Source organism: Varanus komodoensis, unplaced genomic scaffold (assembly GCF_004798865.1).
Source record: "Varanus komodoensis strain SLA01 unplaced genomic scaffold, ASM479886v1 scaffold39, whole genome shotgun sequence".
NCBI classification, from domain to species: domain Eukaryota; kingdom Metazoa; phylum Chordata; class Lepidosauria; order Squamata; family Varanidae; genus Varanus; species Varanus komodoensis.
In genome coordinates, this window is record NW_025335922.1 from 5,460,845 (window position 1) to 5,477,988 (window position 17,144).

The window sequence follows — 17,144 nt, forward strand, 5'->3', positions numbered from 1 at the left end:
GCTGAGGATAAAATGAGAAGGAGGAGGAAAAGTAATATAAACCACTGGAGGTTCTTTGCAGGAAAAATGGTGAGATCTGTATGTAATAAACAGATGTCTTACTGCTAGACACAATTCTACTACTGGTTTGTCTTCATTATACATGCTTGTTTTTAAATTTGTATACTTCTCTATCCCAAAATTTTACATTTTGAAGTAAACCACTGATCTCTTTCTTTCAACAGACTCGTTCGTTGCTAAGTGTGTTTGAAGAAGATGCAGGAACTCTTACAGAATATACTAACCAGTTACTTCAGGCTATGCAACGAGTCTATGGGGCTCAGGTAAACCAATTTCATCTACATACATTTCTTTTCTTTTAAATGACTTAAGATGCAGTCTCATCCCTGCATTGGATGCTCATAAGCTTCTGAACTGAAAGTTTTATGAATGTCAGTGGAAGGCACAGTGTCCGTAATCTCTACCACTGCTGTACTTTCTGCCTTGCATTTTCCCCAGGTGGCCGTTTGTGGCTATCTAGTTCTAACACTGAGGAGGGAAGGAGGCTGGGAAACCAATTGGAATTGGCATGTATCCTGGGGCCAGTTTCCTCTTCTTCCACCTCCAGGCGTGCCTCTTTTTTTCTCCTTCCCAGTCTTCAAGGGAAGGCTCACTTTTCAGAATCCCAGCACCAAAATTGCAGGGTCTTAGAGCTGCGACACTGAAGCAACTGGTCTCCATCCACATGACAGGAGGTCACACGATTGTACTCATATTGGGGTTTCCCCCAATTTTTGTGCCTGATAATATAGAAACCATAAAAAGAGTCGCTCTTCTCCCACAAATTACAAAAATAATTATAATTATTCTTCCTGTTGCTTGCTTTCATTTTGGTCTACCTAACATAAATATGCAGAAAATAATACATGCCAAGGCAATTTGTACAAATATAATGTCCATGTCTGGATGTTCATATCTTACTTTTGACCATGCAGTCCGTTCCCAACAAGCTGTGCTTAAACCAGGAAGTTTCTGTTTAGCCTTTTCATCTGAACTGGAAGACAATGCGGAGCAGTTTTAGAAGGAGTCAGGATTTGCTGTTGATCAGCAACATGCACACACGTGGTCAGGAAGTTATTTGTAAGGCTGGTAAGGCATATGTCTGTATATTGCAAAAAGGAATTTATTGGTGGAGACTTGCAGCTCCAAGTGTGAAGTTTTAGTTTGGACAATGAGCTGTCTGTGGTGCTGAACCCAAATAGCTTTAGCACTCTGGATACCTTCTTAGAAGTTCAGCCTACAACCTGGACTGGATCCACCACCTCAGTGATCCTGGAGCTACCAGCTCCCATGGATTTGATTCTGCCATCATATCAGGCAGAGCTGAATGAGTTGCTAGAGTTTCTCCCTCTCCCCCTCCCTCCCCTTCCCCCTCCCCCTCCAGATAGCTGTGTTCCCTTTCCCCTGCCTGCCAATGCTTGGTGGTTTCCTGGGTTTTGCTCTGTTACTGCTTGTTCTGAGAGGTTAACCTGCCCTACCCAAACCTTGCCTCTCTCAGTACTAAACGCTTATAGCTAAATAGACTGGTATTTTATTTTTGTATTTTGGCCCTGCCCCTTTTGCCTTAGGCTCCACCCACTATGGAAAATGTCCTCTAAGAGTTGCTCTAAAATGAATTCAGCCCTTGGGCTGAAAGATGCTCAATGTCCTGTGTGACAGGAATAGCAACATGACCATGTGAACCTTCTAACCCCTCCCTCTTTTCCTTGTTTGTATATGTAGAAGTGTCAGTGCACTAACACCCAACTACTGCAAGGCTTTTGATTTGGGCTATTTAACTTGTTGCTCTGCTTCCTGTAAAAGCCACCTGGAATATCTGGAACACAGCCCTTTAAGGGACACACCTTCCTCTCTTTCATGTTAGTACAGACTTTTATTTAAAGATTTGCATGGTCATCAGAAGTATGTTTACATGTTGGGAATTATAGGTGTGGTTAGGTGCTCATTTCAGTTCATAATTTCCTTAATAATTAGGTGGAAGAAGTCAAACTAATTGTCAAGCATGGAATGATATTGTCTTATAGTTTTGCTAATAATTGAAATTGCAGCACAGAGGAAATTTCATTTGCCTTTTTGGTAAACATTGTATGTATCTGTTAGAGAAAGAGTAGCTATGTTGAAATAGCAATTCCTTAAATATTAGCGGGAATGAAATGAGATGGACTCTTTATAATGAAGGTGATCTTACTCTTATCTGTAATGCTTTATCTAATTGCATCGGAGCTTATATATTGTTCAAACCTACACAAGTTTGCTAGATCCTTTGCACTGGAATTGATCAGGTTAGAGAGTTATTGAGTATGGTGTTGTAAAAAAAAAAAAAAAAGCAAGTTTGACAGTCTGGGAAATACACAGAGATCCAAATTTGACAGACTGGGAAATATACACAAGTACATGTAGGTATGGGCAAGCAGAGAGGACATTTTTGTTATATTTCCCCTCTGTTTACTTTTCAGCGGTGAAATGTGCATCTTCCTCCCTGCCCAAAAAAACGAACACTATCCTAGAGAGTTTTTTTAAAAACCTGAACATTTACAGGTGGCAGAATGAGAGGGAACAACATAGGTGTCCCTGCTGAGTGTGGTACCTCATCTGTTCCATTCATCCACCTTCTTAACATTTTTTACTGCTGTCAAACTTCAGTAACAGCCATGAAAAGGAGGCAGCCTCAAGATCACCCCTCTATGGACTACCAGGAGATGTGCAGTAGTGTCCAGATGGTGAAGCAAACTGAGAGGTGTTGTTTTAACAGCTCTAAATTGCTAAGGGGAAGATCTTCAGCCCATCTCTTTAGGTGTGTCTGTTCTGCCTGTCATTTTCTTTTGTTGATGTTTTCCAGTTGGCAGCTGGGCAGCTGTCAGCTGCTTGCCATTTAGTCAATATGCAGTCCCACTTCCTCAACCTGTTACTGTTTGACAGCTGAAGTTGGAAAGGGCATTGACTAGGCAAGAGCATATGTATGTATGTTTATATCTGACATAACAATGCACTTGCTCATCTGCAAAAGACTACCCCCCCAAAAAATACCATGTACGTAGGTCCGTTCAGTGTATAGAATGCAACCTTTCCAGAAATATTGGTGCTCATGCAAAATAATTGTGTAAAAGAGACGTAGCAACTGCCCCTGCATTATGATGTCCCAAAAATGAAAGAAGCAGCTTAGGTTGCTGTCTTGTGTTGACTTTTCTGGAGTAAGTCTGATTGAACACAGCCAATCAGAAGCTATTTCGCTTCAGAATAGACCTGTGTAACCAGTGGGACGCAAGATCTGGTCAGTCCTCTCAGGCTTTGATTGGGTGTGACCTTCAAGTGTCAGATGTCTTCTCTCTTCACAGAATGAAATGTGCCTGGCGACACAGCAGCTCTCTAAGCAGCTCCTTGCATATGAAAAGCAGGTATGGTTGATGCTCCATCTGCACCCTGAGCGATTTCCATCTTTGGTGGCTTAGAGGGTGGAGATGAAAAGCAGGCACACCCAAAGCTTTTCAGGCACGTGCTTACTTACGCTCATAGAGATGACACTGGGGGAGACTGGGAGCCTTGCAGGAGCAGAATCATGGCTAGTGAAGAGCGCTTGAACTGCTGTCTCAGGACCTTGCTTGGAGTTAGCAACTGGACCTCCAAACCACAGCGCTGCACTTGGTCCTTTGTTTTTCTCACAGGAAGATTATTGGGAGTGAGAAAGACAGTTGCTCTTGGCACACATTCCCAGGGCTTCCTGACTGGGGCTCAGAGGAGCAGGAGAAGGCCTCGGAATGTGGACCACTTCCAAATGGCAAGAGAAGCAGAGGCACTTATCTCAAGGTCAGACCCCCCAGGTGCCTCAGGCGGCCTCTGAGAATATCCAAGATGTATAGTTATCAGGAAGGGGCTTGGAACAGGGGAGTTTCTCAGAGGTAGATGAAACAGGTGCTGCTCTCGGCCCCACGATGTGACATCAGCAGCAGAGGTCAGCCAGTTAGAGGATCAGTGTGCAGAGAGGTGTGCTCATTCCAAAAGGCCCCTCCTGAAAGAATGGGGCTCAGACATATTCATAAGGGGAATTCTAGCAGTAGACACTAGATTGGGTTCAATGAACCACTCTGTGCATGCTCAGGGACTCATTCTGGCTGATTGTGCTTCTGGGAAACGCTTTGGTCAATAAAGAACATTTACAAGAAAGGTCTGGGGCTTTGAATGTGCGAAGGGAGGAAATGACAAAGATTAAGTCTCAGCACAGGAATGGGGCTGGGACACCATTCAACACCCCCGACACCTCTGCCTATTGCCCTGACTGCTCAGCGGGGGCTTTGCAAGGCACCTGGGGTGCAGTCCTTCCCATAGCATCAATGGACGGTTCCTTCCTAGGTTGAATGCAATGCAGAGGGGGCATTTGAGGAGGGCACAGTAAACAGGGAATACAGAGCTAACTGTGATCTTGGAAATCCCCCCTGTGTGCCACTTAAGCTGAGAAAAGGAAACTTCTGTGATTGACCCCAGTGGAGTTGGAGAACCTGGGAAATAGACTTGGAGCCAGGAGACCAGGCTTTGTAAGTGCCCAGCTTTGACAGGGTAGTAATCTCATGTCCTCTGAGATGATTTGGACTTCAGTTCCCATGTTCCCCATACCACTAGGCATATGGATGGGGCTCATGGGATCTGTAGTCCAAAATACCTGGAGAGCACCAGGAGGCATACTTGTATAGTGGGCATATTTCCCTTTTCTTGCATGCTGAGTACCCACAAGTGAAACACTTCGCCTTTTCCCTATGGCACTGAGTTTCAGACATTTACTGGAATGGGGAAAATAAATGGTTCATTGGATTGGGGCAGAACTTGTCATTCCAGTGCCTGAAGTGAGTGTTCAGCTGTGTCTGATATTGCAGCCTTTCTCTTTGTCCCATAGAACTCTATAAGAACTGCTGAAAAAGAAACCCCTATAACTCCTGTTTCCCTTGCAGAACTTTGCCCTGGGTAAAGGAGATGAAGAAGTGATATCTACCCTTCAGTACTTTTCAAAGGTTGTGGATGAGGTAATCTGAGTGGCCAGACACAATTTTCTTACCTTTTATCTTTTAGTGTATGTGTATCTCACTGAAACTACCCTACTTGGGGTTTCCTGGAAGCCAGAGAAGGGAGAGCGGCTCATTCTCTGTGCGACCTCTATAGGAAGAGGCTCTTATGCAACAGCTGAAAGGCAGAGAGAAAAGGTGTCCTGGAGTGGCCTGCTGTTTTATTTAGTAGTTCTGGTTAAATTTCTGGGAAGAGTCTTGCAGAGTGTTAAAAGATGGACAATTTGTTTATGGCATAAGCTGGAGTACAATTGATTAGGGGGATATGTTGGTATACATTTTTATTACTGCTGTTATCGTCATTTCTATCCTGCCCTTTTCCACTTGAAAGAAACCCAAGGCAGCTTAGGTGGTCCTCCTCTCTATTTTATCCTCACAACAACCCTGTGAGGTAGACTAGGCTGAGAACCAGCAACTGCCCAAGGCCCAACACCACCAAGTGAGCTTCATGGTGAACCCAGATCTCCCAAGTCTGGTTATTAAGACTTGTTTATTAAGGAGTTACTGAAGACTCCATTCTTGAAAGGTAATGGCTTTTTCTAGTTTTAAATATACATTATTGAAATATGTACAGATACTGTTCCTTTTTAATATACTATATCTAGCTCTATAGATAGATGGTGCCGCTTTTGTCCAGTGTGGCTTTTTTGTTTCATAGTGAACTGATACACTATGAAACAAGCTTATTGGATGGCTAATTTTATTATAACAGTAATTGTCTAGAGAGAACTACGTGGGGATAAGAAAAAGGCCAAATCCTTGAGCTGCCTTCCCCAACCTGTCACTCTCGAGATGTGTTGGTCTAATACAACATGGCCAGTGGGATGATGGGATTTGTCACCTAGCCCATCTGAAGGGCCCTGGGCTGTGGAAAGCTGTGTTAGGGGTGGCGTTTCTAAGCATGAATCGGAACGGCTCACTTTGAGTTTCCTCTCCATTCCATGGAACAACACTGGCTGACCTCTCAAGCACACGATGATGAACATCCTGTTCTAGCCTGAGGGGTCCTGAGATTGTATCCCTTGCCCTGCTTCTTTTCAGCTTAACCTTCTGCACTCTGAACTGGCCAAACAGTTGGCAGACACAATGGTTCTCCCCATTGTCCAGTTTCGTGAAAAAGACCTTACAGGTAAAAATTGCTTGGTTTCTTCTAAACTGGGGTGCGCCAGAATAGTTATTTTGATACTCTGCAGTTTCCTATAGGCATAAGTGGGGCTTCTAAGAGCCATCTTGAATTTTTACCTGGAAATTAGTCAGGCTGACCTGGTGGGTTTGGCCACGTTTGTGGACATGGTGGACATGGCCCATTGTAAGGGGCTAAGAATAACATAAAGGCAGTCCTGCTGGCTTTGGCTATGTGCTCTAGGTAGAGGCAGGCAACTTGTTGCCCTCCAGCTCATTTGGCCTAGAAATCCCCTCATTGGCTGTGCTGATGAGGACTGCTAGGAATTGTAGAACCCAAAAAGTTTGACTATCCTCTAGATAGTGAGGAAATAAGGACATTATGGGATCTCCAGTTGCCAGTTACAATGGTAGATAGTTTTCAACTGCTAGAGTTGTGTGCCAAAATATTGTGCAATATCATAAGTTATATTTTTGCTAACTGTTATTACTCAAAATGCAACATGGTCAAGCTGCTTTTGCATCATAAAATCCCTGATTTGCCTGGCTACAATGGTTTTCTTGTCTTTTTTTAAAGCAAAATTTCTAAATGAGGTTGCAGTACCAAGCTTTATATTCTTTTAGACATATGGATCTTTTTAATTTATTTGAAAATAAGCAAACATGGATAGGTTTGCATTGAAGGTGGGGGGCAGAGGCCAAGCAACCGCAAAGGTAAGCTTGGCTACCAAGTCCAACTGAAATTTGTGGTCCTCTGCTTTCTCTCAGCTCAGTTAACAGACTTACTGGGTCAGCAGTTCCCTTAAAGTGAAACAGGAATACGTATGCTGCCCTTTCTTTTTTTCATATACATGAGCATGTATATGTACAATGTGATGTGTGTGACAAGTACAATTTTAAGGGGCAGAAAGGATGTGATCCTGACTTCCATATGGAACAACAGTCTTACAGATGACATTGGCTGCATTCAAGCAACACAACAAGCCAGAGTATAGGTTGAGTTTAAATTAAAATGTGAGCTGGTGTGATATGTGAACTCAGCAACTTAACAAATCATGGTTTGTTAACCACAAACAGCCCGTGAAGACAATTAATGGTTGTTGAGTTGTGAACTTTTGGTTGTTATTGGTTAACGAACTGTAATGTGTTACTGCAGCTGTGTTTGCACAACAATGCAAACTACAATTCAATAATAATCCATAGTTGAATGGCAACCTACATTTAACACATTTGGTGGTTCATCATCTGTGTGAATTGGGTCCATTATCTATATAGGCTTTACCCAACTGAGTGCCCTCCATATTTTTTGACTAACTCTCATCAGTAGCAACCAGCAGACTCAGTTGTCAGGAATCAAGGGACTTGTAGTTCAACACTCCTGGAGGTCAACAACTTGGAAAAGGCTAATCTATATGGCAGATTTTTTTATTTGTCCAAGAATGTCAAGCTGGCAGTTAGTCTGTTGTATTGTTTAGCTGCCTCTAAACTGTTTCATTATGGAGGTATTGTTGCATTTTAATTTTGGTATCATTAGTTTTAGTGATACTAGAACAGGGCAGTGTACAAAGAATATCTGTGTGGCTGAAGGCTGACCAAAAACTATTTTTAAATTAATAAACAGTTCATTTTGTGACTTTCTCAGTGCTTCTCCTGATCATGTTTCTCCTAATGTTGAATGAACTCTGGAACATGAACTCAGACTGCTTTGGTGGGCTGATTAAGGACAATATTCAGGGAGAAATGTAGGCAAACAAATGACACATGTACAAAATCAAATATTTCTTTGTAATTTGAAAGGAAATTAACAGTGAACTGTCAAAGATGAATCAGCACTTCTGAGATGTGCTGATTAATCTTTGAATATTCACAGCACCTATCCTTTCCAATTTCTCTGAGGAACCTTCTTAAATTCTTTGCCCTGTTGCACAAACCAGCTTCTCTTTTTTCCTTCCCAACAGAAGTAAGCACTTTAAAGGATCTCTTCAGCCTTGCTAGCAATGGTATGTTTCAAATTTTTACTGAAATTTGCTGACGATATGCACCTCTGCAGGATGTGTCATGCTAAACTGTGCCTTTGATGCTTTCAGAACACGATGTTTCTATGGCAAAGTACAGCAGACTGCCCAAAAAGAAAGAGAATGAAAAGGTAAAACAGTGTCTTCTGCTGGCTCATTTGTTTTTCAGCTGCAACACTCCTGTGCAATAATAATTTGGATGGAGGAAAGAAAATCGATGCATTTTTATATGTACATGCAAATAAAAATATGGGGACGATGAATGACTTTGACAGGGCTGCCACAGGATGGGTGCAGTTCTGAGAAGGGGCGTGTTAAAGTCACGAGGATAGCAGCGGGTCTGCAGTGCAGCTGAATGGCTTGGGCAGTACATGGCCAACTCTGTTTCTAAGGACCTGCCTGCATCCCTTCCTTCTCTTTACAAGCGCTTTTTATTTAGCTGAAGGCAGATGTTGCGAAAGAGGTGGCCACTGCCCGGAGGAAGCAGCATCTCTCCTCGTTGCAGTATTACTGTGCCTTGAATGCGCTGCAGTACCGCAAGAGAGTCGCCATGCTGGAGCCTGTGCTGGGGTACACGCGCTCCCAGGTCTGTGCAAAGCAATATTTCGTTTCTATTTCATTTGGTATATTTTTGGGCTGCCAAATAGCCGGTGTTCTAGGACTGCTTTACAAAGATTAAAAACCTTTAAAATTGATAAAAGACATATTTGTATAGGCATCAGAAAAAGAGAGAGAGGAGGCACTTATAGCTAAAACAATTTTAAAGAAATCACAGGAGCTAAAGTGTGTCCCATAAAACTCCTTGTTATAGCTGTTTCAAATACCTGGGTCCAAGGGTAGCAAAGAAAAAAGGGTTATTTCATTAAAAAGTGGTTGGCAAGTCACTGCTTGACCCACTAGATCAGATCACTTACCTTTTCAGCCTCGTTGCTCCTTCCAGGGGTTTCCAAAAGTCCTTGCTTTTGTGCATCTGAGTAACTGGGTTGAGTATCAAGTGTAATAATTATTACAATTTGGCTCAATTTGGAAACCTTGGTAGCCACTTCATGATTTTTATAAATTGGATATGTCCACATGCAAATTTGTGCTAAGGAACCCATATGATATTCCAGGTGTTTTGCACCCAAAGTTCATCCAGTATACTTCCAGTAGTTCAGCAGTGTTTGTGTTTTGGGCCATGTTGTGTTCATTCTTACAAGTCGGATTCAAGGCGGCTATTTTAGAAGATGTCAAAGGCTTTGAGCAAAGCACACATGGAAGAATATTCAGGGCTTTTAATTGCAATAGTAATATTGAAGAAAGAGAGATAGAAAGGCAAGTTTTTGCCCCCTTCCCATGAAAATCTGCTGCTATAGAGCCTTGGTTACCAAATTAAAAATTTCCCCACTTTCTGGTTTCACAGCCTATAAACAATTTTTGCTTAGATGTTAAGGCAATTGCTTTTTCATATTGCATTATTGGAGAACAAGTTGGTCATGACTGAGGCTGGCACTTGGCACTGGAGCAACAGAACTAAAAAGAAGTGACCTTATATTGGGTCCTCCTCATTATTTCGCTGTTCCTGGATCACACGAAGAGGGTGATTGCACTCAGAGGGAAAATTTGCTCTCTGCTTTCTTAGTCAGTTGCCCAGACAATGTTGGAATGTGGAGATCTAATAGAAGGCCTTAAATAGTTATCCTATGCACTAATAGCAAACACATTCTCAGACTGTGGATTCTTAGGTAGCTAAAAATGTCACTATCGATGCATAAAATGGAAGACTTGGAGCAGGCTTGGAGGAGCCCTAAGGTTTGCAGTGCCAAAAGTCATTAGGGTCCAGGGAGAACCAAGCAGTACAGTGAAGATTGAGCATGCTCAGAGGACAGAAAACACTGGAAGGACAAATGGAATGGACTATGTTGGAAGAGAGCATGGCTGGCACTCTGGAGAATTTTATTGCTGGACCCATTGCTTTGTTTCATTTCTGCTTTCTAGCCAGCTGTGAGTCCCAGAACCCAAAGCCACTTCTTATGCAGGGTATCCCCACTCTTCTCCCTTTCCCCTTGCAAGTTATTGCAAGTTAAGGCTTTCTTCCGACATATTATTTGGATGCCTTTTTAATATTTTACAGATTAAGTTTTTTAAGAAGGGTGCTGAGATGTTTTCCAAAAAAATGGACAGCTTTTTATCTTCTGTTTCAAGCATGGTTCAAAGGTAACTGCGCGTTCTAGCTTACATTTGTTTGCTTTGTGCTTTTGTTGCGGCTGATTGTGTGAGAGAGAGAGAGTTGGTTTATCCAGACAGCCGGCAGAGTCTCATACAAACATCTGCAGCCTCTTCCAACATTCCATCTTAAGACTCTGACCCTGTAAGAGTTCATGACTTCAACATTGTCAGCCTTTCCCCACTTATTTATTTATTTAAAACATTTCTATGCTGCCCCCATCGCAACAAAGCCTCGGGGCAGCTCACAACATAATTAAAACATGTAAATAACAATTAATACAATTAAAGATTAAAAAGCCCGGTAGCATCTTGGCTTAAAAATTTAAAATCCTATAAATACCATAATAAATTAACAATTAAAATAAGTTTTAAATAAAAAGGTCTTGGCCTGGTGCCGAAAAACAAACAAAACTTCTCTTCCTCATCCCCAAACCTGATTTTATAACATCTTCTCTGAAGAAGACATCAGGAGTTCATGAAAGCTTACATGGTATTTTGAGTTGGCCTGGTAAAAGTATTGTCCTAATATGAATATTACTGTTATTGCATAACAGTGAGACATCTCCAGCTTACGGTGACCCTAGGAGAAAGTGCCCTCCAATATGTCTTGTCCTTGACCGCCCTGGATGCAGCATTTTATTACCCATACATTAGTGTTTGCCTGGGAACAGTGTCCTATGCTGTGGGGATATGGGATGGGAACTGACCACAGTGACTCCTTATCATTCACCATTTGGTACCCAGAGTTCTTACTTGTTCTTCATCATGAATGAAGTAGAAGCAGGAGATAGATATCCAGCATATCCAGGATTGCTCTTGACCATTAATGGGTCAGTGCACTCTGGGAAACTGAGCATAGTCCTATGGAAAACCTAAGCAGATTTTTGCTTTTTCTCTGAGAGCATTTCTGTAGAGTCTTAAACTGACACTATCAAAGCTCAAGGAATGAAGCAAAATCATGACATAATTTACAGCAAAAGCATTTTCTGAAAAATATTGCCAAAGTTTTCCAGGTACTTGGTTCTTGGGTTAGGATCTGTGATAAATCCAGAATACAACTGTGCATGTTGTAACTAGTAAACTCACAAAATTCATGGAAATACTAGCATTCACAAAATACTTTAGAATATATGGTCCTAAATTTCTTCCTGTCTCGTACCTAGACATAGATTTAGGAATTTTAGAAAATCATGACCCCTCTTTAAAAGTATTGCCCCTATAGCTGTGCCCCATATTTGTAGGATTGCTTTGACTGTATTTTCATTCCAAAACTTATTTTTTTTCCTTTTTGCAGCGTACAAGAAGAATTGGACACTGAAGCTGAAGCCATGCGGGTGTCACAGCAAGATCTGCTTTCAGTTGGTGAATCAGTTTACACTCCAGATTATGATGCAGCCTCGCCTCTCATCAATAGAAACCTTATTCAGAAGGCTGGCTATCTAAATCTTAGGAAGTAAGGAGAGACTTGGGGAACTTGGCTTCTGAATTCAGCAGATAGTCTAGTACTTTAAGCTAGTTTCTGGATTTTCGGTGTTCCTATCTGATGCTGAATTTGTATGCCATATACCTAAAAGTGAAATGAGAGGATAACTAATATAGGGCTAAGCATGGATTGGCTGCATCTCTGCAAAATTTCATGAAGAATTCTTTCCTAGCCCCACCTGGGGAAACCAGGGGTAGGACCTGGGGCTTTCTGTACCTCACACTCTGCTCAGCACTGGGCTGTGTTCCCTGCACAAGTGTACAGTCAGGGTCATTAATCGGAGTGGTTGAAAGAGAATAAAAGCAATAACAAGTGGATATGTCCTGCCTTGTAGCATATCAGTGAAGTATCTGTGTGTTGGGGAAGTGGTGATGGAGAGTGCTTGGAAGAGGGCAGAACTGACACTGGATGCATGACATTGGAAAATGGTTGTTTCAGTGTTGAAAGAAGGGAGACCGGCTAACTGGTGGTGATGACTGGTGAAGACTGGTAGAGTGTACAAAACTGCCTGGTGAGGAGAAGGCAAGGATGGAGACTCCTCTCTCTCTCTCTCTCTCATATAATACTAGTTCTTGGCATCATCCTGTGAGTTGATTGGTGGGAGAATCAGGACTGATCAAAGGAAGCACTTCTCCACACAGTGTATTTTCATCCTCGTGGGATGTAGTGATGGCTGCCGATTTGGATGGCTTTAACGGGGGATAGGACAAATTAATGGAGGAGAAGGGCTGTTAGTACAGATGGCTGTATGCCATCCCCAGTAGCAGAGGTGGTGTGTCTATGTGCAGCATTTGCTGGAGAATAAGGGTGGGGCAGTGCTGTTGCAATCCTGGCCTGCTTGTGGGATCCTGTGGGCAGCTGGTTAGTCACTGTGTGAAGAGAATCCTGGACCAGGTGGACCAGCAGTCTGATCCAGCACAGCTGAACCGTGTGCTTTCTACAGCAAAACAGGGCTAGTGACTACAACATGGGACCGGTTGTACTTCTTCACTCAAGGAGGAAACCTGATGTGCCAGCCCAGGGGAGCTGTAGCTGGGGGACTGATCCAGGACCTGGACAACTGCTCTGTGATGGCTGTGGATTGCGAAGACCGGCGGTACTGCTTTCAGATCACCACTCCAACAGGAAAACCGTATGTGCTTCAGGGCTGCAGCAAGGGGGTGACTCTTTCCCCAGAGAGGAGGGTTGAAGTCCGATAAACTGTCTGTATTAATTGAGCAGCTTTCAACACAGTGAGAGCCCCCCCTCAACTGAAGGCAAAGACAGCAGCCTTTCCCGACTTGGTCCCCTTCAGATGTGCTGGGCCACAGCCCCCATTATGAGAGTCGAAGTCCAGTGCATCTGGCAGGCATCACATTGGGAAAACCTTCGTAAACCAGGATTGCAAAGGCGTTTTGATAGTATACACCTATCTACATAATATTATGGGTTACAGTCCAGCTGTGCAACCCAACAACTGCTTAAAATGGGATAGCCAGTGGATAGGGCAGCAGGAAAGCATGATAAAGACAGGTTGTTTGTTGGAACTGTAGTTCTTGGGGAGGGTTCCCATCAACAGTTCCTTAGCTGTAGACTCTGCACAGATGAAGAGCAGGGACCATGAGGAGCAGCTCGTCAGGAAAAGGACTCATACCATTTTGCCAGGTGACAGGTGTCATCTCCTCTGTTCCCCAAGAGCAGCCTTTCCCAACCTGTGCACTCCAGATGTCACCTGCAGGCCCAGTTATGCCTGGTGATCGATTCCCCTCCCTATACTTTCATGGACAACGGCTGCAAATCTTTCCTTTGCATCTATACCTTTTAGATGTGTAGAAGAAAGAATTGTGGCGAGAGCAGTTTGAAATGTGTCACTGCTGCATGGGAGGCCCATTGCATGCCCTGTCGTGAGAGATCCTGCAGCATTTCTTGAATATTACTGATCAGGCCCTCAGCCAGCTGCACCTTGGCTGCAGACAGGGGTTAATACATGTGGAAATACAAGGCAATCAAAGCTATCCCATACCTGGTGTTCATCCCAAATGAGCAAACATTTCACGTACCACCCCAGATGTTGCATCCTTTGGATAGGCAGCATTGTATGGGGCAGACTTCCCCAGTGGCTGTGCTTAGTGGGAATGATGAGGGTTTTAGTTCAGCAGACTTGAATGGCATCAGGTTGGGGAAGGTGCCAGTGGGAGGGTTGGTCCCACTGCATACTGCGCACACGCATGCACCTGTGTGTGCCCAGTTCCAGTCGGGACTATAATTGGGGGTGAAAAAGTAAGACCCAGTCTGGCTCTCTCCACCTCTCCCCAGCCTACTTATTTAGCTTTAAAAAAAGACACCAGCATCCAAAGTATATGACAAACCTCACCATCCCATTTTGTTTGGCCTGGAGTGTTCCATCAGATTTCTGCACATTCTAATATTAGTTTTCTATCCCATGTTTTCCACCTTCCTTCTCCTCCCCTTACACTGCGCTGACTTGATGAGAAATCAAAATGCTGCTTGGGTGTGATCAGACCTGTAGGGTCTCTAGCTGTCTTGTTTTGCAAACTCACCCTGTGTCTGAACAGATTGTGCCTCGGTTCAGATAGGTAAGCCACTCTTAGAGGAGAACATAGGTTAAGTGTGGGTTGTTGCTGAAACACCAATTGTATTTACATCATGGATTAGCAACTTGTCTGAACCCAGGTGAAATAACAAAACATTGTGAACCATCCCCAGTTCACAACTCAACAAGAAACCAGGGGGTTGGTTCATGCAACAGCGGGGCTTGGATAACACACCTTTCAGCAACAGTCCGTACTTCACCAACAACTAATGCTCAGCCTTTGCATGTAGGTGATCATGTTGTCTGAATCCACTCTATGTGGGTCAAAATGAAGAACAATAATGCTTATGCATTTCTTTGTAGAGGCATAACCCTTCAGGCAGAAAGTAAGAAGGAATATGAGGAGGTAAATTTTTTTCACTGTGTTAATGTTTTTCTTTTTTCTTTTTAATTAAGACTTCCAGAACTTCAAGGTTATTTTTTCCTTTGCTTCTTTTGCTCTTGCAGTGGATATGTGCAATCAACAACATCTCCCGGCAGATCTATCTTACTGACAATCCTGAAGTGAGCATGCTTTTGAGAGCTGGTTTTTTTCTATAAACGGGATTTTCCCTAAAATTTGCTTTCTGCGGCCCAGTGTTGGCTCAGGCATTTTGAACAACTATACTTAACCATTTGCGTCTGCTTCATTGGTAGGCAGTTGCTATCAAGCTAAATCAGACAGCGCTACAGGCTGTGACCCCAATTACAAGCTTTGGGAAAAAGCAGGACAGTTTCTCTCCCAGGTAACATTGTGTGTTTGAACAAACCATGTTTGTCTTGGATTATTTGGATGCTTCTTGTAATTAGGAAATTAGCACCACGGGGCAAAGGCGCTAGGCTATAATTCTGGTTTCTTTGACATGCACTTAGAAAGTTTTTGACATAGGAGGACATTCAATTATGTATTTGTCCTACTAGTACTTTCCGTGGAGGGCACTACCACATGGTATTTTGAATGTGTTGTAAGTTTAAGCAAGACAAGGTAGATCCCATCACCTGCATAATGCAGTTGCATGTAAAAGCCAGCATAGAGCAGTGGATTGAGTGGTGGACTGGGATCCAGGAGATCCAAGTTCTAGTCCCCACTCAACCATAAAGCTCACTTTGGGCTAGTCACTGACCTAACTCACAGGGTTGTTGTGAAGATAAGATTGAGAGTGAGAGGAGGATTATGGAAGTTGCTTTGAGTGCCTCGAAAGAAAAAAAGGCAGGATATGAATATAGTTAAGTAATTAAGACCCTGTGGTTAGGCAGTCCAACTTCTGGTGGACATGTACCTACTTAATAAAAGTTTTAAATCAAATTACAGACCTGTCTGTGTTTCTTCATACTGTTTATACTTATAGATTCCTGTCTAAAATTTGACATGTGCATGTTCAACATGATATAGATGGTGGAGGCCTACAGCAAACCATGGGGTAATTGATCCATGAATTGAGGGGATCCATACTGCACTTTAGCTACTTCCTGTTTGCTTTAGCAACACTCAAATGCTCCTTGCTCTTTCCATGCTATCTAAATAAGGGCATTTGGGGTAGTTTTGGGGGTCAAACAACCCCAAATTAAACCAAGGGTAAACTTGGAATGGTTTAACTGATGATCAATCATAAGTGCCCCTGTTTGGATGTCACATGAACTACTCTCCAGTGCCGTACTTGAGGACTGTTAAAGCAAACAGGAAGTGTGAAGGGGCCGTGTATCCCTTCCCCTTGCATGCCAGCACTGGGTGCTGCAATCACATGCAGACAGGTTCTCTGTTTTAGTTACTTCTGAGACCTTTCCACTACCCAAGTATTATGCTGATGATAGTCTATTTGAAAGTCTATGCAGACATTAAGAAAGAGCTGACCTGGCTTCTCTGGCCTTCATGGGACTCAGTCTTCCTTTCCATCTACCTTTGTCATCTGGAGCCATTCTTTTTCTCTTGCTTTAGCCAGAATGTGAAGAATGTGGAGCTGCTGAATGACTGGACTGTCCCTCAAGAAGCTGCCAGCAGCACTCCAGACTCCACCGAGTTAATTGCACCTGGAACACCAATTCAGTTTGACATTGTCCTACCCGCAACTGAGTTCCTAGATCAGAACAGGGGTGGCAAGTAAGCCTGAGAAAAATATTCTGCTTCCTAAAGTGCTCCCTTCTTTTCATGCCTTTTCTTGAGGTGTCACAAGGCGATCATGTAGAAGCAACCTTTACCTCTGTGTTACAGGCGCACAAATCCGTTTGGAGAGTCTGAAGATGGCAAGAAAGAGGATGAGGCAGGTAAGTGTTGGAGATGTCCTTAATGATGATCACAACTTGATTGCACCTGTCCTTCCTTAACATGCTTGCAGTCATCTGTGTACTTGGTACAAAGCTGTGCCATGAGCAGAGTGTTGGTGCACTATTGCTGTGGTATCCACAGAGGCAATGTCTTGTTCGCAAGCCAGGCTACCAGCTACTCCAAAAGTCAAAGAAGGCAAAGAATGACAAGGTCAGTTTAAGCCGGGGTAAATTCTTCCCATTTCAAATGTTGCGCCATCTTCTTATACCAAAGTGCTGTTTTGAAAGGGAAGAAAATCAACTTTCCATTTGGACCAGGATGTGCCTTGTGCAGCCAGCCAATGCCTTTAAGTGTTCAGGAGCAAAGTGTGAAAGTCTTGCCCTTCTCTCTC

General features: G+C 43.1%; 1 protein-coding gene across 1 annotated transcript in view; it reads left to right on the forward strand.

The window, feature by feature from the left end:
• APPL2 (adaptor protein, phosphotyrosine interacting with PH domain and leucine zipper 2) overlaps positions 1-17,144 on the forward strand; it is a 31,851-nt gene that overhangs the window by 8,876 nt on the left and 5,831 nt on the right. The window contains exons 2-16 of the mRNA XM_044441016.1: positions 225-323; positions 3,375-3,434; positions 4,980-5,051; positions 6,132-6,219; positions 8,171-8,212; positions 8,300-8,358; positions 8,667-8,813; positions 10,341-10,423; positions 11,730-11,888; positions 12,862-13,050; positions 14,815-14,857; positions 14,959-15,015; positions 15,148-15,236; positions 16,427-16,588; positions 16,700-16,752. Coding sequence (XP_044296951.1) covers positions 225-323; positions 3,375-3,434; positions 4,980-5,051; positions 6,132-6,219; positions 8,171-8,212; positions 8,300-8,358; positions 8,667-8,813; positions 10,341-10,423; positions 11,730-11,888; positions 12,862-13,050; positions 14,815-14,857; positions 14,959-15,015; positions 15,148-15,236; positions 16,427-16,588; positions 16,700-16,752 — 1,402 coding nt within the window. The remainder of the gene's footprint in view (positions 1-224; positions 324-3,374; positions 3,435-4,979; positions 5,052-6,131; positions 6,220-8,170; positions 8,213-8,299; positions 8,359-8,666; positions 8,814-10,340; positions 10,424-11,729; positions 11,889-12,861; positions 13,051-14,814; positions 14,858-14,958; positions 15,016-15,147; positions 15,237-16,426; positions 16,589-16,699; positions 16,753-17,144) is intronic.